At 35.3% G+C, this 26,474-nt stretch overlaps 1 protein-coding gene across 1 annotated transcript in view; it reads left to right on the top strand.

Moving 5' to 3' along the window:
* LOC134852916 (uncharacterized) overlaps positions 1 to 26,474 on the top strand; it is a 191,936-nt gene that overhangs the window by 149,090 nt on the left and 16,372 nt on the right. Inside the window, exons 8-9 of the mRNA XM_063868781.1 lie at positions 14,110 to 14,391; positions 22,184 to 22,361. Coding sequence (XP_063724851.1) covers positions 14,110 to 14,391; positions 22,184 to 22,361 — 460 coding nt within the window. The remainder of the gene's footprint in view (positions 1 to 14,109; positions 14,392 to 22,183; positions 22,362 to 26,474) is intronic.

The raw sequence follows: 26,474 nt of genomic DNA, 5'->3' as shown, positions 1-26,474 counted from the left end.
ATAACTCAAGTTATAGAGGAAGATCACCAGAACGAAGAAACACGTATAATTCATCACAAAATCACTACAATAGACCAAATAGTCGAAATAACTACTCCAGATCAAATTCAAATACACAACGATTTGTTTCTAGATCTAATTCCCAATCAAGAAGTAACTACTATTCAAACAACCAATCACGAAATTCATCATACAATAGGAATAGAAACTACTCCTATAATCGAAATAGAAGTTATTCAAACAACCGAAACCAGAATTACCCGAACAGTCAATCAAGGAATAACTCATATAATAAATCGAACTATAACAGACCAAACAATAATTACCAAAACAGATCGCGAAATAATTCACAAAATCGACACTCAAGTTATAATAATCGTTATAGAAATTATTCCCAATCACCACACCGGAATAATAATAACTATAATAATTCTAATAATCGCCACAGAAGTAGTACACCTAAACATCAAAGACAAATCAATCAAGTACAATCTAACCCAGAAACAACATCAGACCCTCCAGGTATTGATGACACAGTAACTGATACGTTACAACTCAATCAAATAAACTGTACATCATCAGATTCAGAAAGTGATACTGAAAACACTCTTTCTATCAATATGATAAAAGTCGAAAATGACTATGAATCTGTCATATATGAACAACCCTTTCCATCACACATATATGAAAATCAATCAGAATTTCTTCAAAATTATTACACTACACCCATAAATTCCACACCAACGACACAAGAAACAAATGAGATTAACACTACAAATCAAACCAATAAAAATACCAAAACAAAATGCTTGAATACAAACCACATTTATCAAAATATACAAAAAGAACAACCCAAAGAAAAAATTTGGACCATACCATTTCTCTTAGAAAGCCCAAGAAATAAAGAATTTCAACCACCAGACCTTGAAATAGATTTTTTAATTGATTCAGGAGCAGAATCAAACATAATAAACATCCCCACATGGAATGAAATAAAAACTTTACACTCAAAGCTAACACCTCTTGAAACCTCCAGTAAGTTAGCAACAGCACAAGGATCAACATTGATAAACTACGGAAAAATCCAATTATTTCTCCTCCCCACCAGAACAATGGAGCAAAGCAAAATTTTAAATAAGCCATTTAAACAAATATTCCATATCACTGACATTAAATATAATATCATTGGAATACCATTTATTTCGAAGTATATACCAACAATTAACATACTAAATAGTAAAATATTAATCAAAGATAAATATACAAAAACAAAAGAAACATCCTTAACATTTTTTCAAAGATTAAATAAACAACCACCATTCTTTTCAAAATTCTACCCGATATTTAACCAACAAAGAAAACACCTAAAACCACTATCAGGAAATATCTATAATTTTTCAATCAAACAAGTTCACCAATATGATAAAGAACAAAACAAACAAAAATTTTATATGTCAGAATTTGAATTCAAACCTATTCACAAATTTTTCAAAATCACAATCTCATCCATAAAATATTTGAAAAATTCGAATTCCGATATCATTTCCTTACATGTCTATAATAACACACCTTACCAAGTAACATTACCTTTAGGACTTTTAGGATATTGTGAAACCAACGCTACAATATCACCAATACACGAAAAAGCCTATCGCGTAAATAATATACTCCAATTACTAGATATTTGCCAATCTACAATTCTTAATGAAGAATTATCTATAAATAATATAATAAGTAACGAAAACAGAAATACGGATTATTTCACAAAAACTCCATATTTCAAACCTACATTCAACATAAGTAACTACACAGAGGACCAACAGAAATTTTTAACAATGTTTAATTTCCAACATTCACAAATAACACAAGACGAATTCGAAAAATTAGCCAAACAGCTAATTAAATATTCATCAGTCTATGCAACATCAAAATTCGATGTTGGCAAAATCAGTTCATCACTACATCTCCCGTTAAAACCAGACGCAGTTTTCAAAAAACAGAGAGCAAGTAAAGTACCAATTCACTTACATGATAAAGTGAACAGATTACTCGATATTTTAGAACAATACAACATTATATCACCAGTTAATAAAGAAGAACAACCAAAAGGCAACACATTTATCAACCCCGTTATCATTCTAGCTAAAGGAGAATCATTAAAAATCGTTCTCGATGCTAGATACCTCAATTCACTCATAGATGAATCAAAATGTAATTGGCCCATTGAACCAATACAAGTTATTTTAACAAAAATAAACGGCAAATACTTTACAACCGCCGATATGAATAGTGCATACAATCAAATGCCACTAGATGAACAATCACGACGTTTAACACAATTTGTTATCGGAAACCAACAATATGAATTCAACCGCTTATTCTATGGAATATCCATAGGACCAGCAGCATTTTCAGCTTTTATGAGCAAAATTTTTAGACCACTAATACTCAAGAAAAACGCAATCACCTATTTAGACGATGTTTTTATGCAATCACAAACAAAAGACGAGATGTTCAATGTTTTAGAAAAATATCACCAAATACTTCAGAACGAAAATCTGAAGGCCGCCCCCGATAAATCACACTTCTTTTTGACAAGAGTTAAATTCTTAGGACATAATATAGAAAGAAAAACAATCACTCCATTGAAATCACGCATTGACGCTATTCAAAAACTTCAACCACCAACAAATAAAAAGAAAATCCGAGAATTTCTTGGAATGTTAAACTTTTTAAGTAAATATGTTTATAAAATGCAATTATATCTACGACCATTTTATAACATCCTTAGACAACAAAATAATTTTGAATGGAACACAGAACATCAAACACGATTTGAAGAAGTAAAGAAACTTTTAACTGAACAAATTTCAAACACAATTCCAGATTCAAATCAACCATTTTATGCAATGTGCGATGCTTCGAACTTTGGCATCGGTGCAGCACTATTACAATCACATAATGGTACAAATAAAATGAACCTCATATCAGCAAATTCTCGATTATTCACTCAAGCAGAGCTACGACTCTCAACTCTAATGAGAGAATGTACAGCCATAATATATACACTGACAGAATATGAATTTCTGATACTTGGATCAAAACATCCAACAGTTCTATTCACAGACCATAAACCAATCATCTTTCTCTTTACACAAAAATCTAACCCAAACCACCGAGTTTACAGATTTCAACTAATTCTAATGAAATTTCCAAACTTACATATAGTTTGGACTGCAGGAAAAAATCTTGCATTACCAGACACCTTAAGTCGAAATACACCACCTGAATTACTTACACGAAAAACAACAGTTGAAATACCCAAAAACATAAAATTCTACCTTGCAGAAAACGAAACATCACCCCGATTGGAATGCAAATATGCAGTAAAAACTGATATTGAACAATCACAAATAAATAGTTTACAACATTTCCCACTTTATTTAGATTGTCAAAATAATCATTATGAAGTTGATTTACTTGGAACATCAACTTTCAAACCAATCCCATATTCTCAATGGATAAAAAATAACACCCAACAAAAACGAACAAAACAACACCCGCCTAAGAAAGACCATTTTCCACTAATTGAAAAAGAAGATTTAACTGATAAAATAAATTTATCAGGACCACAAACAAATGATTCAAAATACACAATAAATCAAGTTTTTGACCTTCACGACCCACTTGATACAATACCCTTATCTAAATTCGAAATTGAAAACATTTTTCTCCCCCCAACAGAAATAATTACAATTTCAACACTGAAACAATATCAAAACCTTGACCCAGTAATTCGACAACTGAAATCATGGCACAAATATAAAACTAAACATATCAAAGCAGATTCAACCATTCTAGGAAACAAAACACTCCTCCGATACTTTCGCAAATTTAACAACACAACAATTAACGAAAATACAGACCTTTTAGAGTATAACCTGAATGAATCTACAGTTCCATGTCTCCCTTTAAGTATGATTCTTATAGCTTTTAATATTTCACATACACAAAATATTAAAGGACACTCTGGATCAGAAAAAACATATTCAAATTTTATACAAAACTTTTATTTCCCAAATGCACCAATTTGGATAAAAGTACTATGCAATGACTGTATAGTATGTCAACTAAATAAACCTTACCCAAATCAAAAACAAATAGCACAAAAACAAGATTTTAAAGGACAAAGTTTGTACTTTAATCATCGTATCTCATTTGATACTAAAGGACCAATTTCACCCTCATCAGAAGGAAACTCCTACATTATGGTAATTGTTGACGCATTTACACATTATGTAGCACTTAACCCAGTACCACATTGTAACGCTTATTACGCTTACACAACACTCTATGAACACTGGATAGTAAAATTCGGACTACCAGAAATTTTAGTTACAGACAACGGTACAGAATTCATAAATAATGAAATTATCACACTATGTCATTTATATAACATTAAACACAAACCACGTACATCTCATGCACCTTGGACAAACGGCTTAGTCGAAGGTATGAACCGTTCATTACAAGAATATCTTAGATGTATCATCAACGGAAATGATACAAAATATACCGAATGGTCAGCAGATGTAAAATTATTTCCCTTAGCATATAATTCACAAATAACGACAACTTTAGGAATGTCACCATATGAAATGGTTTTTAACCAAAAGCCACGCAAACCAATAATGTTTACAGCAAATTCTCATAAAAACGCACCAGGTTATTGTCAACCAAATAAAGACTCAATTTGTTATAACCTACCTTTACATACACACGATGAAGATCATTTTCATCACCCACAAATTCTTAAACTAGCCTCCGGTACACACACCGAATGGATTCTAAATAGAGATAAAAAACACAATGAAATTTATCAAAAAATAACAAAAAAGTTATTACAAAGACAAAACATTAATGAACAAATCAATTCACGTTTTACACCAGCCTCCGAATTAAAAATTGGAACATTTGTTTTAATACCTAATTTTAATACTCAAAAAGGAATTTCTAAAAAATTACAACCCCTTCGAAAAGGACCATACCAAATAATTGCAAAACCCACTGATGTCACATATAAAATTACCGACTCAAACAAAAAAGAAATCGTTCAACATCGAAACAACCTATTACCTTATTACCCAAAAGAATACGCACTCCGCGAATTAACTCAATTATATTCTTTCACAGGATTAAAAATCATTCAAAATGAACCACATCTGAAAAACACAGAACAAAATGATAACCCCACCGAAAATCAAAACACAAAACCAACCGCCACCAAAAACAATACACAAAACCATAAAGAATCCCCAAAACAAAGAAAAAATAGAAAAATGACCGAACAAATAATACCCCAAGAACAAATTGACAAATCAGAAAATAGAAAAACAACAAGACTCCGAAATCAACCACGAAAAAACTATAAAATATTCATCCCCCAATCTAAAATTTTAAAGAAAGTGGAATTTCAAAAGTAATTTTAACATTATACTTCACTATCTTGAAACCTTCGAAACATTTTTCATTTACATTTTTCAAAATAACATGCTGACAAGTACGTAATAATTCTAGTTCAAAATAGACCAATAGGATTCATCCAATCCGTCACTTTCTCTAACTCAAACTAAGACCAATTAGACGAATCATATAGAACTCCAGGCACATCTATAACTATAACTTTACGACCTCCAGGTCAAAAATAAGCAAACCACTCCAACTTGACAACTAAAATAAATATCACCATAATACCGTACCCCTCCCTTATCTAATAAACCAAAGATCAACAATATTTCCCCAACTCAGACCACGAATACCCCCAAAGCAAATTTGTTAACTTAGCCTAAAGTAACAAAATGAACATTTTAATTAGCCTAAAGTATAAAAATCTCACCATACCCCGGATCATTTGACAAACAAAAATAAAGAAAAAGACGACCTCCCAGTCACCATGAAAATTGCCCCCAACAATTTTTTACAAAACTCAACCCACTTGTCAAAAAACTAATAAATAATCCGACCACACTAGAAAATCGCCTCAAACAGCAAAAAATATTCGACCAAGAGATCATTTCTTAAATGCTCTTCTCTCAATCAGTTACTCAAATACTCATAAATCTTAAACATTTTTTTACAATACTTGAAACCTTTATAATATTTCTTTTTGATATACTTGAATCTTTTCTAATAATCCTAATCATTTTTTGTAACATTTTTTTAATTTTCTACACTATACTCGAACTATTCCTCCAACTTTCCAAAACCCTTGATTACATCCACAGGTACGAGTCATATAACTTGTCTAAATGATACGAACAATTTTCAGTAGAACCGATATTTTTTTATTGTTTGTAATTTTCATAACATTTTTATCATCCCTCATTTTGACAATATGTAAATGTATAAAGAAAGCAATCTTCACATTTGCCCTAGCAACAATCCTTCTAATTCTTTTTTTGGAAGAATATTATAATAAACATAAACCTTCCCACTAAAGTAACAATTCAAAAATCCATCAAAAATTGCTACCCAACAGTCACAGAATCAGTCTTCACCGACATCATCCCAAGATAACCAAACACCACCTTCAACTACTCAAAATCCTCAAACATCTACACGAATTTCTTTTCAAGACAATCCATACACTTTTGAAGAACGACATGCTCGTTTATCAGAACCACTAGAACCAGTTCAACGACAAGCACCTCTAAGCGAACCAACATATAACCTATACCCAACACTACCACAAGAACTAAGTAGAATAAGAAATCCTAGTCAAAACCAAAATACAGTTGAAATAAATAGACAAATTATACATCCTCGACGAAACAGAAATTTTCAAACTCCCCGAGTTCATTTTGATATACCTCAATCACCATCACAAAACACTCCAGAAAACCCCATTGGTATATTACCAGAAACCCCTACGCTTCTTTCACAACGTAGCACCTCAAGCCTACCATCAGATTACTTAGGTTCAACACCAACATCTGAGCAAATACGTGAAAATCCTTTCAACCCCACAAACCAAACATCACGATTTCCATATTGGACTACACATTCATTTACACAAGGTGAACCAAATTTAGTCAATGACCCCATAGATATTTCTACGGATACAACAACATCCTCATCACTACCAGAAACATTATCACTACCATCAACACCATCAATAAGCCAGTTTTCACCACCACCCTTTAACTTAAATTTTCCAAATAATCTCGACGCCAGATATCGAGAACAATCATCAATAAATATTCCTTTAAGACTAGATTGGAATACATTTACAGCACCTCCACCACTATTTGGACAACATCAAGAAAGTAACCGCCTTCATAACTGGGCACTTAATAGATTACAATATCGCCAAGATATTCACAACGATATCCGTGATCACAATATTCAAATACTCCAACAAAACAGTTTACAATTAAAGTTTGAAATAACAGTTAAGTTAAATAATATTACCCAACATCCCTACCCATTAAATCCACCTAACATAACAGCTCAATCACTACCACCACCGTTTATAACTACTGAAGTAATATACAAATACGACAGATATACCAAAAACACAATTGGCTACATTACATTTTATAATCCATACTCAGGATTATCATACACATGTATATTCTAAAATTATTAATTTTTCTCCAACTCCTTTTTCTAGTAATCTCAAATCAAAACATAAACCCTTCCCCTCGTACAGGACCACAAGATTTACTAGTAACACATTACGATTGTGAAGAAAATGAACAAAAAACACTACATAAATATGCAATAAATCAAGTATCACAATGTGAAACAGAACCACAAGCTATAGAAACCACAGATGTAATAGCAACACTCTATTCAAAAGCCCGAGCAACAACAGTTACAGGTTATAAATTCACAGCAACATTTTCCGAAAAGAAAGTACATTGTTCACAAGTCTCGAATGGAAACAAAAACCGACTTGACCATGAATCATTCTATCAAAGTAATATAGAACGTCTTTTACATCTCAATCCCGACGATTGTAAAAATGAATTACTTAGACTAAACATCACACAAAATAAAAACTCCGCTAGAAAGTTAGTTAATTTTCAAGTTTTTCCAGACTCTGTACATCAATCACAACTTGAAAGACACCAAGGACATATAAAACTAGACGAAAAATACCCGTATAACGGCGCACACGGACGATTAACCTATGACCTACACGATAAACATTGGATACCACACATTGGTATAAATGACCCATCAAACTGCAAAGCAGACACAAAAAATAAAGGATACCAAGAAATAATGTTTTTTGATTGGAAAATACAACTCGAAAAAATACAACTAACACGAGATTTATCAGATAATACAATGATCTATCAAGGAATCCGATTACCTTGTAAAAATGATCAAGGTTATTGCGACCCTACAACGAGAACACAAGCAACAATTGTTTGGTTCCCCGAAGATACATGTACAACATTTCAAGTAGCAAAAATACACGCTCGTATGATAAAATTTCACGAAAAATATTTTATACAATCAATTCCATATGAACAAGTCCATCCATCACGAAAACTAAGTTCTAATTTTAGAAACATAGACAATATAGAAAATAAATTGACACGTTTTCAAATATATCAAGAAACAGAACTTGCATGTAAATACAGGAATCCACTTCACAGAACACAATACTCTGAAATATTAGTTGAATACGAAAAAGGATTCGACATGACCACTGGAAAAGTAAAAATCGACCCATATGCCACAGGTCATCCTCTAAACGAAGGAACATCCTATATACCAGTTAATTTTGAAAAAAGCAACGGACAACCTGGTGGACATCTAAAACCCCATGACACCAGAAGCACACGCTTACAAGAATTATCACTAATGAATACTACATATTTCGGTAATATCCACTATGATATTCATTTAGATATGAAACTAGATTATACAATTAGCCGAATTTTTCAAGAAATGTCACTCTCCGAATTAGAAACACTACACCAACTATGCGAATTAGAATGAACACAAATATTACAATCACTTGCACTAGCAGTATTAAAAATACCCTATGCGGGATACTTATTATCTGGAAATAGATCAAATTTTTTAGACTATGAAGGAAACATCTTATGGTTTTATACTTGTACTAAAAAAGTATCACCACTATACGTTTTTGAAGATAAACGATGTTATAAAAGAATCCCTATCTTTTATAAGAATAAAGTACATTTCGTGGATACACTTTCACGAAGAACCTATTTCTGGGATACCGCAGTCCCATGTGGATCAGAAAATAGCCACAATGTAGTACAACTAAACCCTGATGAAAATAAATATTATCTTCTCACTCCATATCCCACATTAATGCAATCACTCAAAAAATTTTCACCAGAAAGCATTCGCGCTATTGCTCGAAACCCAAATATAGACTTACAATCAATAGGAATCTATTCAAAATCAGATATTCAACATCACATTAGAACACAACAATTCCAAGAATTATTAACACAAATGGACACTATACAAAGACAATCAATAGACCAAAATTTACGCAAACTTTCAGAAACCGCAGGATTTGCCGATATCTACACGCAAGACTATAGCGGATATTTTAAAGACATTAAAGATTATATATATCTAAACGGTGAAAAATACCGTCCCCAAGATATATCACCAATTAACATTTTTAGCTTTGTTACACTCAAAAATGAGATCCTCGATTTTCTAGGATGGCCCTACTACATCTTAGAAAAATTGACTATTTTATACGCAATGTTTAACTTTATTGGATTTCTTTTCTCACTTTTAAAAGGAATCTATAACACATGTGCTATACACACACAAGTAAACAGACAAGCAAGCGTAGCACGCATACTCTTTGCAGGATTTTTTGGAATCTTTTCTACATCTATAAACAAAATTCTTTTAGACGCACAAATAAAAGAATATAACACAAAAATAGCAACACGACAAAATACATACGACGAAGAACATAACAATGTAGACATAACGCCAACGGCACCACAATTACCACCCTTACCAAATAACCATCCACTATCCCTAGTCCCACGAAATTTTCGAAATTTAGCCATCACACATAATCCAAATTTTCGACTCACCACATCACAAAGTCCCATCCAACATATAATGACACACCAGTCACAAGATGATAATACTTATGAACAAATTATTGAACAACCCCATACCACCGCTTTTCAGTCTCAAAATAATCATTTTTTTAGCCCACGATGAGCCGCCAACTTGGATCACTACACCGATCAAATTCCCACCCAACCAATCTTACCTCTCCAATCCCAATAATACCACTTTTTGCTTTTCCGCCACCCGATTTTCCACCTAGTAATGTAACATCAAGCATGAATTCCGATACTAATTCACACATCTCAGTTTTATATTCCATCTCACAACTCAATAACCCGAATATTGAAACCCCCGATGAATTTGCCGACTCAGAACCATCCCCATCCAATAATTTTCATAACTCTTCTAATTTTTCTCAACCCCCTTTTCAACCCATATTATCCAATAACCCTGACCCAATCACTCCCACACCCTCTTATGCTTCCCAAGTTACCCCAACCTACTCCTCATACCATTCTGACCAATCATCTCATTCTCCAGACACCCCCCGAATCTCCCCAGAGCTAGATAATTTTATTACCCTTCAACAACAACCCTACCACCTTAATACCCCAACCATAAACCAAATCTCCTCCACAATAAATTCATCCAACCCCCCTACCCCTACACCCTCTTCAAATTATACTGAATCATTAGCACCATCATCCACATCAACTGAATCCTCACTCAACACTAATAGAGCTTACCGCACTTTTAAAAGAAAGTTCCCCAACCATCCTTTCCCAGCAAAACCAGGAACAGCCCGTGAATACATCAACCACCCCAAGCATACTAACACAAAAGAATTTTTAGCCATCACCTTACCCTCATTCCCACAATACACCTTAAACACCCCCCACGACACTAACGAAACACGCAACTTTGTCGATGAATACGTTTTAATGCCCACTCTCTCTTGGACCTCATATTATCATTTTACTAACCCTCTTTGCTTACCTTTATCTAACACTCACATCGATATAGAGCGAAATACGGACATGCTATATCGACTCACTACACCACTAACCGCTAGACAATTTACTTACGTTGGATATAAAAAATCACTAAAAACACACACTGCACCTAGAGCTAACGAATATACACTCGAATACTATGATCACAACATCATCAGAGCTAACCAAGATCAATTCTTAGACGACGATCGCTTCGCTAATCCACAAATTACCGAGAAATTTTTCATCAAGACACCATATATATTCACACTAAACATCTTCGACCGAAAGTTTGATCACATTATTTCAGAAGCACTAACAGACACACAAGCATACGAAAGTTTTAAAGAACGCTTCCAAATATTTTCACTAACCTTTCATTTCCTTGCACCACACGAAAGAGACTTACACTGCTCACACGATATTATGTTGCGCACTAAACAAACTCACACATATAGTTATTATCGCTTCATCCAAAATCACTTTGACCTACACACACCCTCTAGACAACCACACCATCGTTTTCAATTCATTAATTCCAAATACACTTCACCATTTTTCCTAAATTTCACATATTGCATTAAAGATACTAACCTTCATGGTATTCTTCGCAATTATGACCCCATAACCCAAATGTACATCTTCTGTCCCATCACCAAGACCTTCAACGCCGAAGAATCCCGACCCTTCCTTATCCCGCACGAGTTTGTACAACCTATAGAAATCCCAATTTTAGAATTCATCCACAACACTAAATTCAATCACAAATTATATAATCTAATCCAAAACACACCTTATGAGTTTGCAGTTGGCACTGAAGAACTAACCACTATTAAGGCACTTCAATTGCTTTGGCCACTGCTTCAGACTAAAAATATCATCCGCATCTTAGCTAAACTACTAACAACTTCAGAACTAATTCACGACATCTTCCCCCACGGTTTTTTCCCCGACGACTAACAGGTAAGTATGAATTAAATGAACTTAACTAACTAATTGAAATATTAAAAACTCACCATACTTTATTCATGTTTTCTTTAGATTTTTAGCCTTCATCCGACGATCACCTACAAAAACCACAAAAGACAAATAAAAATCGCAAATTTCATCAAACAGATTTCAAAAATTCTATTAATCTCTTACACTTATAAATTTATAAATTTAATACCAATGCAGTTAATTCATTTCTAAAATTTTCCCCACAAGCAGTAAATCTAATTATAATGAAAATTTGTATCTTAAAATTCCCCCATAACTAGCAGTAAATTTCCAAATTCTATGCAGTAAATTAATAAAATGCAATTGCAGTACTAACCTTTTGATATTTTCATTCATTCGCACAGAAATTCTATCCACACTCGCACAGCTCGCCCACGAAGAATTGTTTAAAATAATGAATTTCAGTTTCAAGTTTTCACACTCAACAACTCTAACATATAATAACATGTTTCAAACTTTCCTTTAACCCGGTTGGAAAGGAATCATATACTAAACAAAACTAACCAACGCAGCTTACTAAATACCACAAATCATAGAATAACAGCATGACTAAGAAAAGGAAACCAACGGTACCCAAACCGGATTAACCCAGTTTAAAACTGGATAATTTATTCTTTTGAAGACTATTATAAAGTCTAAGAAAGAAATAATAAAACACAAAAAAGTCGAAAGACAAACCCATACCACAAACAATTTGATTTTTGGAAAAAGGACATAACCAACAAGACATAAGAAAAACCAAAACAAACCCAACATAAAACGTTGTCACATAACAGGACCCCTCACAAAAACCGCATGAAATCATACTTCCACCCCTGGCCTAACCCACCAGGAAGGACGTCCTGAGCATGCTCTATAGCCGGCCTAACCCACCGCGCTACATCCACGCTTTGTGACCACACCTCTATTTTTAATAAGAGCTACTCAAGTGTGAGTAACTCTTCAAAATAACCGAACTAAAACAAAAAGCTTTTGTGAAAACAACTAACTAAAATCATAATTAAAAAATATTAAACTAATAAATGTTTTATAAAATGTAAATTACATTATGCAATACATAGATCAGAATACAACACCAAGGACGAACATCTAAAGACAAAACGACCCCACTACACTCGAGAGAGAATGGCCAACCACAATCAATATGCCGCTCACAATCACAACTCAAAGGATTTAGAGTACGACTTGACCTCGCAGAAAAGGACTTCATTGAACTAGACCAATGACCACCTCGATGACCCAAGTGTACGTACAGATCCGAGTAACCAGGCATCCCCTCCACGCACAATCTCCACGCCATTCCCAAGCTAGATCAGACACAAAAGAAGTTCTCCCCGAAGAACAGAAAAACCTGACATAGCCAACCATTCTGAAATCAGAATTGATTTTGTTGCAGAGACTCAGTCGTTGTCACAAGAAGAACACAACGTCTTATGTCCCTAACTCCAGCTTCCTGAAACTTCTTTAACAAAGAAGAAGCGGAAGAAAATTATGATGTTCACCAAATACCAACGTCCATCATCCATCCTTAAATTACAGAAGAACTGTTCTAAAAAACTCTGTAAAACCCGGATGGGTGGAACCTGATCTAAACTATATTTTATGATTGGATAAATTAAATGTTTTACCAATGTAAAGTATTTAATATTAACCAATCACGATCCATCTAACTAACAACCCACTTATTTGTAAGTGCTGAAGTTACTTGTAATTTCAGCACCAGAGAGATTTGAATTTAACTTAGAAATTAGTTGGACTCTCCCGAGCACTTCAGCAGCCGCAATAAACCAGTATACCCTAGATCTATTGAGCCTAGCAGAGACTAGTTAAACAACCTGAGACTAGATAGTATAAGAGTAAGATTAGGATCGGTATTAGACTAAGAAGTTGCACGAATCTATCCGGCCGAAAATAAGATAGCGTGACGAGCAGACGGTGTACCCTATCCGAAATTACTCTATGAGTTAACCAAATCGGTCCTAACTCACATGTAAACTTTTGCTATAATTAGTATTTGTTTCAGTTCCAGATTACATCAACAGTTCGGTAACTCGATATGGTTTTGACTCTGGAGCCGTATTCTTTTCTGGAATCAGTGGTGTCCTGCACGGATCCTTCTCCTCTATGTACTATTCCCTAACTAGTGATGACAATCTGTGCAGTGAGAGGGAGGGAAACTTCACCAACCTTACTGTGAGACATAATATTGAGAACGTGGTAACAGGTTGTACTTACCAACTGTCCATATCTGCCCTATGTGGAAGTAAGAAAGGGCCTCCGACTCACTTCATCATATATGTTCCGGGTAAATAAGCATTTTGATTTTAGCACAATTATTACAAATTGTTTCCGTCACTAATTTACATGATCTTTTTTTTCAAAAGATCATCAGAAAAAAGCTTGTTTTGGAATTTACAGAAAAATCTTCTTGTTCCTGTTTCATGAAAACAGGTTTTATGAAAATGTATGGGATCGGGTTTTTTTAAAATTTTTCTGACGCTTTTTTGAGACGAATTGGAATTTTTTTTCACTTTTTTCGAAAAGTTAGTTTTTCTCAAGTTTTTCTCAAATAACCCTGCATAACCCCCTAGTCTCTTTTGACCTTACCTCACTTTCTACATTTTCTTAAAAACTAGCCTTTGATAATTTGATATTTTATTTTCAATAGGTAGAACGGGTTATAGGAAGCTTCCTTGCATCAGCGATTACGCTCAATTTTTCTACAAAAAGTTATGACCCTCCAAGAAATCAAAGTTTCGAGTTTTTGACCGTTTTTTGAAAGTTTTTGGCTTTTCTCGAAAACGAGCCTTCCATATCTGAGATTTTGGTTTAAATGGTTAGAACGGTTTCTGCAAAGCTCCCATGCATAAGCGGTTACGCCAAAAATTTAAAAAGTTATCACCCTTGGAAAAGTCAAATTTTAGACTTTGGATCGTTTTTTGAAATTTTTTACTTTTCTCGGAAACAGCTGAATGTGATATCAAGGGTTTAATAGAGGCAACAGGTTGTGGGAAGCCTCCGTGCATATGATGCTTCGTCTTAAATTTTGTAAAAAAAAACTAGTCTCGCAGAAAATTCCAAAATCACAAAAATTTTCACTCATATTTTCATATTTTATTAGAGCAACAATAAGTTTTTGAAATTACTCATTTCATCTAGCATCATTAGAACAAATTCAAAAGCTTTCAAACAAGTATTTCCAGCTTTAGCTGGGCCTCTAGTTTTTGTTTTGGTTTCCACAAAGGGAGAACAAGCTCTATCATATTCTTGTCAGGACAAATAAAAAAATCATTGTCTTTTTCCATGAGTATGTTACATTCAGGCAATGATTTAAATTTTTTTGATACGTTTTTGAATATGCAAACTTTTGAAGGCGCCTTTAAAAAAATGGACGGGGGTAAAATAGAACCAAAGGGGGACCTTTGCACGGGCTGGGCATCGATTATCTGAGGGGGTCGAGTAGTTCCACTCTCCTACACCGCTACTGGTGGTACATCTTTTAACGTCAGCACTCAGCATTTTGCAAAAACAAAATTAAATATATGTGTGATATGCGTTGCGATATCGGTTGAAAACAAGTTGTAATTCAACACTGTATTAGGAATATTGAATTTAGGTTTTCTTTTTCTTTTGTTTTATTTTGTTACTGAGAGCTAGATCAGTGTTACGAACTCTGATCTCTCACTTAGCCTCAATGTCATCACTCACTATGACCTTGAGCATACCATAAAAGTAATAAGTAAGCACCATAGGTTGGTTGTACATACATAGACAAATACTGCTACTGCAGTAGCGGTATGACACACCCCCTCGGTGGAAGAAATAAATTATACAACATAAGTAGGATAATTTTTTAAAAAAGAGTTCAATATACTCAGTTCATAGGAAAGTCTCTGGGTTAATTGACGGTTTAGTTTATAGAATTCTCAGTTTTCTTCCAACTCTATTTCCCAACTCGGGTTCCATTCAACCCCTTCGTCTAGTGTAGCATACCCAAATTTTCGCATGAAGAGGTGTCTTTCGAGTCGTCTTACTTTTGATTCCATTGGTATATCGCTTCGATCCTTGAAGTCTCTCAGTTGATTTCTGTATTCCTTAAGTGCTTCCTTCAGAAGTCCTCCCCCTGTGAGATTTTCTGATATCTCTTTAATTGAATGCTTTATCGGGTCTCCAAAGCGTTTCGGTTCCTTGTTTTTCGTTTGCCTGGAGCTTCGTCTGATACACGACTCTTCAGTACTCGACTCGTCCGAAAATTCTTGTGGTGGTTCGAAAGTTGTATCTTTTCCCGAAATTTGTTGGGGATTTCCTCGGATTTTGTCTGCAACTCGCTGTACTCCTCGTTTTAGCAATTGGTCTGCATACTTCCCCCACTCGGACGGTGCTAAATTGCGATCGTGGAATGTGTCGACTATGTCCTCTAGGGGAGTGTGGGAGTCAATACATTTCAATTTCGACCGCTGTTTTGGTTTCGGTGTAGAACTTGACTGATTTTTGGTGTCTACTTTTTCCGGCCTTGATGTCGATTGCTCCTGTTCCCGGTTGACTGCCGTCGCAGTTCGCCTCCAACAACTCTTTTAGAGCGTTGGCCCTTTCTTTATCTCTGTCCGATGTTAGCTGCTGCTTGTGCAGTGGGCTTGTATATCTCTGCTGAGTTGTCCCTTGCGTACTATTTTGAGGTTCTCTCGACTGGTCAATTCTACGTTTCAATTGAGAAGCCGTCAGTGCTGAGCGTTCCAAGTGTTGTTTGTCTAAATAGTCAGAATCATTTAAAAACCTATCCCTCACAATTTTAAATTCTGTTTTTGGTAGTCTGCCAAAATGTGCTTGAAACGGGGATACTTGAATGGTTTTCTGCTTGTTCCACCGTAAATCCCTCATTATAATACTGAGACATAATTTGATTGATTTATTTTTTTCTTCGAGCATCATCACCCCCAGTCTTCTTTTTATAGTTTGGATTGTACGTTCGACCAAACCACAGCCTCTGTGGTCCCCCACCGGACAAAAGTTTTGCTCGATATTGAGTTCCGAACAGAAATTTTTTAACGTTTTCCCCTTAAAACCTGAAAATTGGTCCGAACGAATTGATTCAGGAACTCCATGCTTGTCGATATATGATCTCAAGAATTTTACTGTGCACTTCCCACTTGTAGATTTCGTAACCTTCACTGATGGAAATTTTGAGAATCGATCTATCGCTACTAAAAGGTAGATTTTTTTCCTTTTTGATTTTCTATGGGCCCCGCGTAATCTAATTGTACTTCCTGTCCCGGCTGCGTGAGCAGTGGCAGTGGTTTTGACGCATTTTTCAAAATAAGATATTTTACATTCTTACCATATCTGGTACAGCTACGGCACTCCTCTGCCAGATTCACAATGTCCTTATTCATGTGTGGCCACCACAGGTATTGCGCTGCTCCCAGCATAGCCTCATGGCCTGGATGCCCTCGATGTATTCTTTTTAGGACAGCTTGTCTTAGTTGTACGGGGACTGCTAGCCGGTTATTCACCAAGATGCAGTCGTCCTGAACTGCCATCTGTGACCACAACGGGTTTGTATAAGGTCCCATTAATTCAAAGCCTTGTTTGTCCCCTCTTTCTATCACTCGTCTGAGGCGGTCCATCCACGTGTCTTCGGTGGTCAATTCTGCTAGTAGACTTTTGTCGAACAGTTTTGCTAAATTGTCCAGGGTCTCTTCTTGTTGCTGCTTTGGCAGTTTTGTTTTTCCCAGTCCCTTCGGCGGTTCTATTGAGCACACTTCCTCTTCACTCTCCGCCTCTTCTGTAGTCGTCAGGTCCATCTCTATTACCTGCACCTCACTTAGTTTCCGTTCCGCCGATGCGATTGGTTTAGTCAATGCTTAACTCGATTCATGTCCGAGCCGTCCCTGACTTCTTGGGTGTGTGCCACCAGTTCTCTTTTTCCCGTATATTGTCTTCTCCGCCTATTAGATGCCAGAATGAGAGTATTCTTTGATCTGCTTCTCTTTGTTGATCCGGTTCAAGCTGCCATTTTACCCGTGATGCATGTCGTGTTTCACTGTCGGAGCTATATCTGTTTTTCCGGTCACCTCTAATGATTTTTCTTGTACGCTGGACTGTCTCTGTGATCTCCTCCTCTTCCGAAAGTTCGTTTGTGTTGGATAGTGAGCGGTTCCACTTTGGGTCCATTAGACTCTCTTCGCGTTCTTCGTTTCGCCATTCTTGTGGTGAGCCCGACCACCAGTCGTATGATCTGTTTCCTGACATCTCGATCCTTGAGTCTGTTTTTTTTCGAATTTCTGGTACTGGTTGTGTTACGATTTTTGAATTATTTGAGACTGAATGTTTGTTGGGTTGATTTGACGAAAAAGTGATCTGTTTATGTTGAGCTGCTGTGTTTAGCTGTTTTTGCAGTCGTGAAAACTGTTTTCTTTCGTTCCGGTCGAGCTTTGTTCATTTTTGACCGTTTTGGTTACTATAGCAACCATTACTTGATGACTGTTTCTTTGCATTCCTTCTAGAACATTCTAGAACGTTTTCGTTCCGGTTGAGCGACCCAGTTTCTTTAAGCCTACTGTTCCTGCAGTCGAACGCTTCATGAAAGGAGTTTATTGTCGCTACTACAAACTTTTCGTCTAATTCTGATTCAGGCCAGGGATCATTGAAAGGATCACGCGATAAATAATCAACTATGCCCATGTCCCTCCCCGGAATGTGAACTATTTTGAACTGATATGGCAGTAACCGGTCAACCCACCGGGTTAAACGTGATTGGTAGGTCTTGTTCAATTTGTTACCATCCAATGCTGTTGTAAGTGCTTTATGGTCAGTTGCAATGGTAAATGGTTTTCCCAAAAGCTAGTGTTTATATCTATCTACTGCCCAAACAATTGCCAGTAACTCCAATTCATTTGTTGAATATTTTTTTTCTTGGGCATTTAGGTATTGGGATGCGAATGAAATTGGGATCCACAGGCCTTCATCATTTTGTTGTTCTAAAGTAGCCCCTAGCCCATCATGACTAGCATCACATTTAACTCGTGTTTCTCGGGTCGCATCGTAATAATGTACTTTTGTTATATTTGCCACAGCTTCTTTTATAGCATTAAATACTACCGTGTGTTCATCCCCCACTCAAATTTTTTTACCGGTAGTTTCATGTTTTTCTAACTTTTTATTTTGATTCTCTTCTTTTAGAAGTGGTCTTACTTTTTCAGTCAGACTTGCTGCGTTAGGTATAAATTTAGCTAAACGATTTATACTTCCCATGAATGACCCTAGCTGTTTAAGCAATTTCGGCGGGTTCAAATTTACTACCGCTTCCGTTTTAGTGATTTTTGGTCTAACCCCTGCTTCTGAGAGGTGATGACCCAACCAGTTCACTTCTTGTTTGAAAAATTCGCATTTTGATAGTTTCAATGCCAAATTTTCCGCATCCAATTTTTTAAATACTGTTTCTACCAAATTTCCATGTTCAATTTCGCTTCCCTTTGACACAATAAGTATGTCATCCAGAAAACAGAACGTGTTTTTAGCGTGGTTGATGGTTCTATCCATGGCCTTTTGAAATTCAGCTGGCATATCTGTTAAACCATAGAACCCTGTCAGAAAACGGTAGGTTCCAGTTGCTTTCCCACCAACAATGTTGAAGTTGCATTGTCTAGCTGTATCAGCGGCCATTTTTAATTGACTGTACGCATATTTCAAATCTAACACCGAAAAATATAGCGTACATTTTTTGTTTTCAGTCACAATCTGGCTTACCCCATCAATGAGTTCATCTACATTCGGCATTTGGTATTTGTTTTTGAACAATTGTCTACTGATTGGTTTTGCGTCCATTGCCAATTTTATTGAATCGTCTTTCTTTACTGTTATCACAATCGGAGTGATAAAGCAATCACTTGTACATTTATCAAGTTTTGTTATATGACCGTCTGTCAACAACTTCTCGTTTTCTTTTTCGACTTTATCTTGTATGTGAATTGGGATTCTGCTCCCCTTTTCTTGAATCGGACATAATGGATATTTAAATTTTGAACTTACAATGTGATTTTTCGAAATGCCTTGTCTTTCAAATAAGTTTTTAAATTGAGTGAAAAGTTTTTCTTTCCAACCTTCTGACTGCTTGCACATGAGCACGTCAAACCTGGTGAGTTCCTTAAGCGCTGGTTTTTGTGTAGTAACTATTCCCACTTGTCCTTGCAAGTCTAGTCCCATGATACATCTGGTCTTTCGTGTTGATACCAGAAAGGTGGCGCCCTTTACCTCCCAGCCCGCTGACCTCAGATTGGTCTTTAGGGCTCCCAGTATACTGATCGGTTGTTTGTTGTAGTCCACGAATTTGTTTTGTAAATTTAGTTTATCTGACGGAATGAATCTTACTTTGTTTGATTTTTCCATAATTTCCTTCGTTGTCGCCCAGTTGAGAAATGAAACTGGACTTCCTGTGTCCACTGTTAATTGAATTATTTGGTTATCTATTCGTACTATGGCTTTTAGTGATTTTACTCGTTTCGATGTTGGATCGCGAATCGAATCTATTTTCTGAACTCGTATCATTTTTTCGTTTGAATTGTTCCTCATTTCATTGATTCGATCTTTCACATATTTTGAACTCTCTCGTTTTCCGGTTGATAGGTTTGTATCGACATATCTTCAAATTCACTACATGACCCAACACTTTCACTTATCTGATCGCATTCCTCTACCGATCCTTCCGAGTCTTCCGCAATTTCGCTTACTTGTTGGGATCTGCACATTTTAGCGAAATGATTGGGTTTACCACAGTGTTTACAGGTTTTCCCCATCGCTGGACAATTTTTCAGGTGTCCCTGGTCAAACGTCCTTCCACATCTATTACATGGTTTTGTTTTCGAGTTTTGATTCTTGTTATTGTTTTGTCTTTTATTCGATTCCCTTCTGTTTGGAGTCTTGGTTGTCCCCGACAAATTTCGAACTGCCATTACAGGTTCTTGTTTTATTCTCACACCCGAGGTGTAATTGTTACTTGATCCCCCTGTAACCGCAGCATTAGTCTTTTGAAACGCCATTGTGGTTAACTTGCTGTGTTCGAATTTTATAGCCCTTTTCAGAACCTTTTCCGGGTCTAGAGTCTCGAATGTCAGCGTGTCCTGCAATGTCATGTTTTTCATTTTTGAAATAAACAGGTCGCGGACTATTTCATTTTCCAATGCTCCCAGTTCTGATCGGGCTGCTTGTGCAGTTAACGCTGCGTGAAATGATTCCAGAGATTCTCCAGATTCTTGCATTCTCGTAAATAGCTTGTATCTTTCGTATGTTACACAATTTACCTTTTGAAACGAGAATTCTGCCAAGTTTGTAATTTTCCTGAACGTCATTTTCGATACTTCAGCATGCGGGTTCCTTTGTAGGAATCTCTTCTTTCCCTCTGTACCCAAAGACAAAAATAATCTGGACACCAATTTCTTTTGTACTTCGTTGTAGAAGACATTGTGTCCGACTCGTGGGCCTCTTGTCTTTCTCTTATCGTTCTCCAATACTACTCTATCTATTGCTAGCTTATCTCTAAGAATCCTAGCGTTCCTCGCATCTTCATTCTCTCCGTCTCTGGGTGTTTCTGGGCGTGGTGGTGGTTCCTCTAATATGTCTTTTGGTTCTTCCAAAATAATCTCTGGGTTCACATTTTCTTTGACCGTAACCGCCATGAGAAATTGTTCGAACCAGATTTTTAATTGCCACGGAGGGTCTAGATTCGCCGACGCCCAAAATACCGGAATTCCCATATCCGTTCTGTTATCTTGAGCTGCGAGTCCTGCTGGCTGCGCCATGTGATATGCGTTGCGATATCTGTTGAAAACAAGTTGTAATTCAATACTGTATTTGGAATATTGAATTTAAGGTTTTCTTTTTCTTTTGTTTTATTTTGTTACTGAGAGCTAGATCAGTGTTACGAACTCTGATCTCTCACTTAGTCTCAATGTCATCACTCACTATGACCTTGAGCATACCATAAAAGTAATAAGTAAGCACCATAGGTTGGTTGTAAATACATAGACAAATACTGCTACTGCAGTAGCGGTATGACAATATGTGAATAGATGAAGTTTTACAGATGTTGTTCTATTTCGCAGAAACTTCAAACGAGGATAAAAATTGGTTTCTCCTGCTCGTCATCGTCATTGAGTCTGTGGCAGTGGTAGCCCTGCTTGTTGTCGCAGTCGTGGCATTTTTTGACTCGGTTTTTTGTTCAAGTGGTTACACCAAGGCCCAGGAAACCCAAAAAGCGGAATACGACAACCCAATCTTCCCGTGAGTAAAAAAAATGTCCTTTTAAGTGACGCATTTTGTTCACTATATTTTGCTATTCTATATGCAAACTAGTTGTCTTGATTGGAATCTACTTAACAATCTCCCTTTCGAGAAAGGGAAGAGGATTGCTAAACTGATTTAAGTAAATGATTTTTTGACCAATCAGAGTGCAGAAAAACTAGAATTATCAACAGAAAAGTCTAGTGCTAATTTAGTTTACTTATATATAGGGTTGGAGATTCTTCAGTAGATACTACAGCGGGGGATCCTCCATTGTTCAAAAATTTTAGACAATCATGGTAACAAACCCGCATACAAAATTGCTTTTTTAAAGTCGATGAACGTAGTGAAGACTTTTATATGGTTAATGGTGATTTTTGTTCCAAGAAACAAATTGCGAGCAGATTTTGCTCTTTAATTAATCAAACAGAACTAAACCAGTTCTTGCGCATTAATAGCTACTATCTTGCAAATGCGGAACTTAAAAGATGTACTTAACCCTTTTCAGCGGAACCCACGAACAAATCTTAAATTAATTTTTAATTGATATTGCGGATGTGACCCTGTTTCGAGAATCTTTATTTGGGAAACACATCAAACTATTGATTAAGCAGCTCATTATTTGGGATTAGCTATTGTTGGTTGTGACTTGATAATTTGTTCGTTCTGACCTATTTATTTTGTTGTTTTCTCTTAAAATCTGACCTAAATGAGTTGCATTATTTGCATAAACGATACTCGTTTCCAATTGTTGCGGACCTAGTCTCTAAGTTCTGATCTCCTAATCGCTTTTGAGTTTGAATTAGAATAAAAATCTTGCATAGAATTAAATTGAAATTTCTACAAAATGAAAGATAGATATTTATGAATAATTTGGAACCTGATCTAAACTACATTTTATGATTGGATAAATTAGATATTTTACCACTGTAAAGTATTTAATATTAACCAATCATGATCCATCTAACTAACAACCCACTTATTTGTAAGTGCTGAAATTACTTGTAATTTCAGCACCAGAGAGATTTGAATTCAACTTAGAAATTAGTTGCCTCTCCAAGAGAACTTCAGCAGCCGCAATAAACCAGTATACCCTAGATCTATTGAGCCTAGCAGAGACTAGTTAAACAACCTGAGACTAGAATAGTATAAGAATAAGATTAGGATCGGTATTAGACTAAGAAGTTGCACGAATCTATCCGGCCGAAAATAAGATAGCGTGACGAGCAGACGGTGTACCCTATCCGAAATTACTCTATGAGTTAAGACCATCGGTTATAACTCATATGGTGCGACCATAAGTCTCGAACAAGACCTTAATAGCTTACAATTAACCAAAAATAGATTAGAATTTAGACAAAACATTTTTAAAATGTTACACGACGATAATTTAATCGAAATGTCTCTACGACTCAATAGATCAAAGCCAATATTCGGAACGATAAGAGAACTACCCGGAATTGGAAGAAGACCTCGAACCAGAGACAACATACGACAAAGTAGAAACTTACCAAATAGTTATATGATAGTACGGCAAAAGCCAACACAAACTTTTATATTTAGAATTTTATTAGCAATGAATTTAGATTTTCATTTGCAAACTTAAATCTTGAAGTCAATCTTCATGATCATTTCAGGCGCTAAACAAAATAATAATATACAATAACGATTGATAAAAAGATCTCAGATCGTTTTCCTAAAATTCTGCAGTATTCTATAAAAACATGTTTGGAAAATATTTATTGAAAATCAAAATAAAAATTAGTAGCATGACAATAAACTGTTAGTAATCATAAAATCATCAGTTGTCCCAGCTTCATCACCTAAAACATAACAGCAATCATAAGCTCACTAATATCATTAAAACACTAAATCTTTTCTTAAATAAATTTAAACCATTTTAAACTTAAATTCACTTAATCTTAAAATCAGATCATCAAGGCTTATCCTTGGATCTTAATTAATTTTCTATTTAATTAAATTTACAAAACTTGATCATCAAGGCCTATCCTTGGATCAAAAAGAACAATTTAGTTCTCCCCCACCCACTTAGCTAGTGTCTAACGACCTCAAACGTCGATTCACTATCCAACCCATCCTAAAAACCCAAGACTAATAGAAAATTTTGAACAAAACTAATCATTCAAATTAGGATAAACAGTGAAGAACTTCGGTTATTCATCCTTCACTTGAACCCTCCTCTTACCAGACCCAGGATAAATCGTAGACTTAGTAAGTTTAAAATAGTATCTATTGAACTACTCGCGTTCTAATTATACCTGAACCTTGTGGATCGATTTACTATTCTCCAACCCTTGAACACAATCACTACCCCTAAGTAAGATTAAGTAAGTTAACACCTTAGCTTATACTAGCCACGAGAAAGTAAAAAATCATTCTTCGGAATCGATATACTTTTCTCTCCAACCCTGAACAAATAGACCCAGGTTAAGCTAACAAAAAAATCGTAAGGACTGACAATTTAAGAAAATAGAAATCATCTAACAACTTTTTGCATCCGTCATCCTAAACCTTATGTCATTTAAAAATCTAGGAAACAAACAAACAATCGTTTTGCACAACTGTGAAATAGATAACAAAAAATACGACCTTGTAATCACACCTCACACACAAACAGTTGGATATATCAGAACAAAACGACAAACACTAAAAAGGAAAATAATAACTAAACAAAGACAAATAACACGAAAAAGATTTTCCAAAAATAGAAACGCATTCTCAGAATCAGAAGTCAGCAATTTAGACGAACTTTATAAATTAAAAGAATCCATTGATAAAAATTGCCCTATTCACGATCAATTATATTTTTCCGACTCAGAAACAACTTCAAATTCATCAAAAAGAGGAAAAAGAAGAATAAAAAAGCAATATAAACACAAACCAGTACACTTGTAAAACTGGAATCAACCAATTAGACACATCGATAATTACTTATTAACAGTCATTAAACGAAAAAATGAGCCAAACACACACTCCAAGTGAAGATAGTCCAGACGATGACGATATCTACCCCTTCTTAGTAGATGCACCCGATAATAGAGGACAGCATGATCTTTGTAAGAACTTTCTCCTAAATTTGTTTGAACCCGGAATTAGCCCATGTAAAACAGAGTTCCCAGATGTAAAAATAAAAAGACAGATTATTGATCACTATCTGAAAGATATATGTAACTTAACACAACAATATGGAATCTACACCATAGAATTCAGCTCACCAAACCCGAATCACCGCAAATATGTAATTCAAACAGACGATCTTGATTTAGAATTTTCAAAAGTATTCTCAGAATATATAAAAAGCATACAATATCATAACTCACAAAGAGCAAACTCCATATTTACTAATGAAGTTTTTGCAATAATATATAGTTATATTTCAATATTAGAAAACGAAAACCCAATCCCGCATATCTCACCGAATGAGACATCCAAACATATAAAGGTACGACATGAAATCACACTATTTTCCACTTTTCTACATATAATTAAAGAAAATTTCACTAAAGATGATGTTTCACAACATACAAAACATGACTTACAAAAAATTTTGGCATGGTTTATAATAGATTATTTTACACATAATATAGATTTAATTTCACAAGCAAGAAAAAATTTTAGACCCCAAAATTCAAACGATGATACCGTCATCACAGAACAATCAGACTACGTTTGGGACCCCGAATGGTGTCATTATGCTTTCATAAATATCCCACAATCAATCTCAAGTCAGGCAATAAGTACAATATCTTATGTAAGAGATTATGTAAGGGTAATACCATTATCCATTGATGCAACACCATTAAACTACAATACATTTTTACCCGATACGCAAAATAACAGTTTAAATTCGACCGTCATACACAATGAAAACCTTAATGGAACTAGGAACCTCACTCAACAAGATATTCAAATACCATCACACTTCATAAATGAAGAAATTGTCCAAACAACAACTACACAACAAAGTATTTCACCAATACGTCCAAATTTAACAACAACAAGAAATACAAATACTTCACTAGCACAAGTAACCTTACAGTCAACCGTTAAACCTTCGGTTGCCCCAAAATATTCACAAATGGATTATCAAAC

This window comes from Symsagittifera roscoffensis, chromosome 8 (assembly GCF_963678635.1).
Source record: "Symsagittifera roscoffensis chromosome 8, txSymRosc1.1, whole genome shotgun sequence".
In the NCBI taxonomy this organism is placed as follows: Eukaryota; Metazoa; Xenacoelomorpha; order Acoela; family Convolutidae; genus Symsagittifera; species Symsagittifera roscoffensis.
Note: the sequence above shows the minus strand (reverse complement) of the source record. Positions and strands in the feature narration are given on the sequence as shown.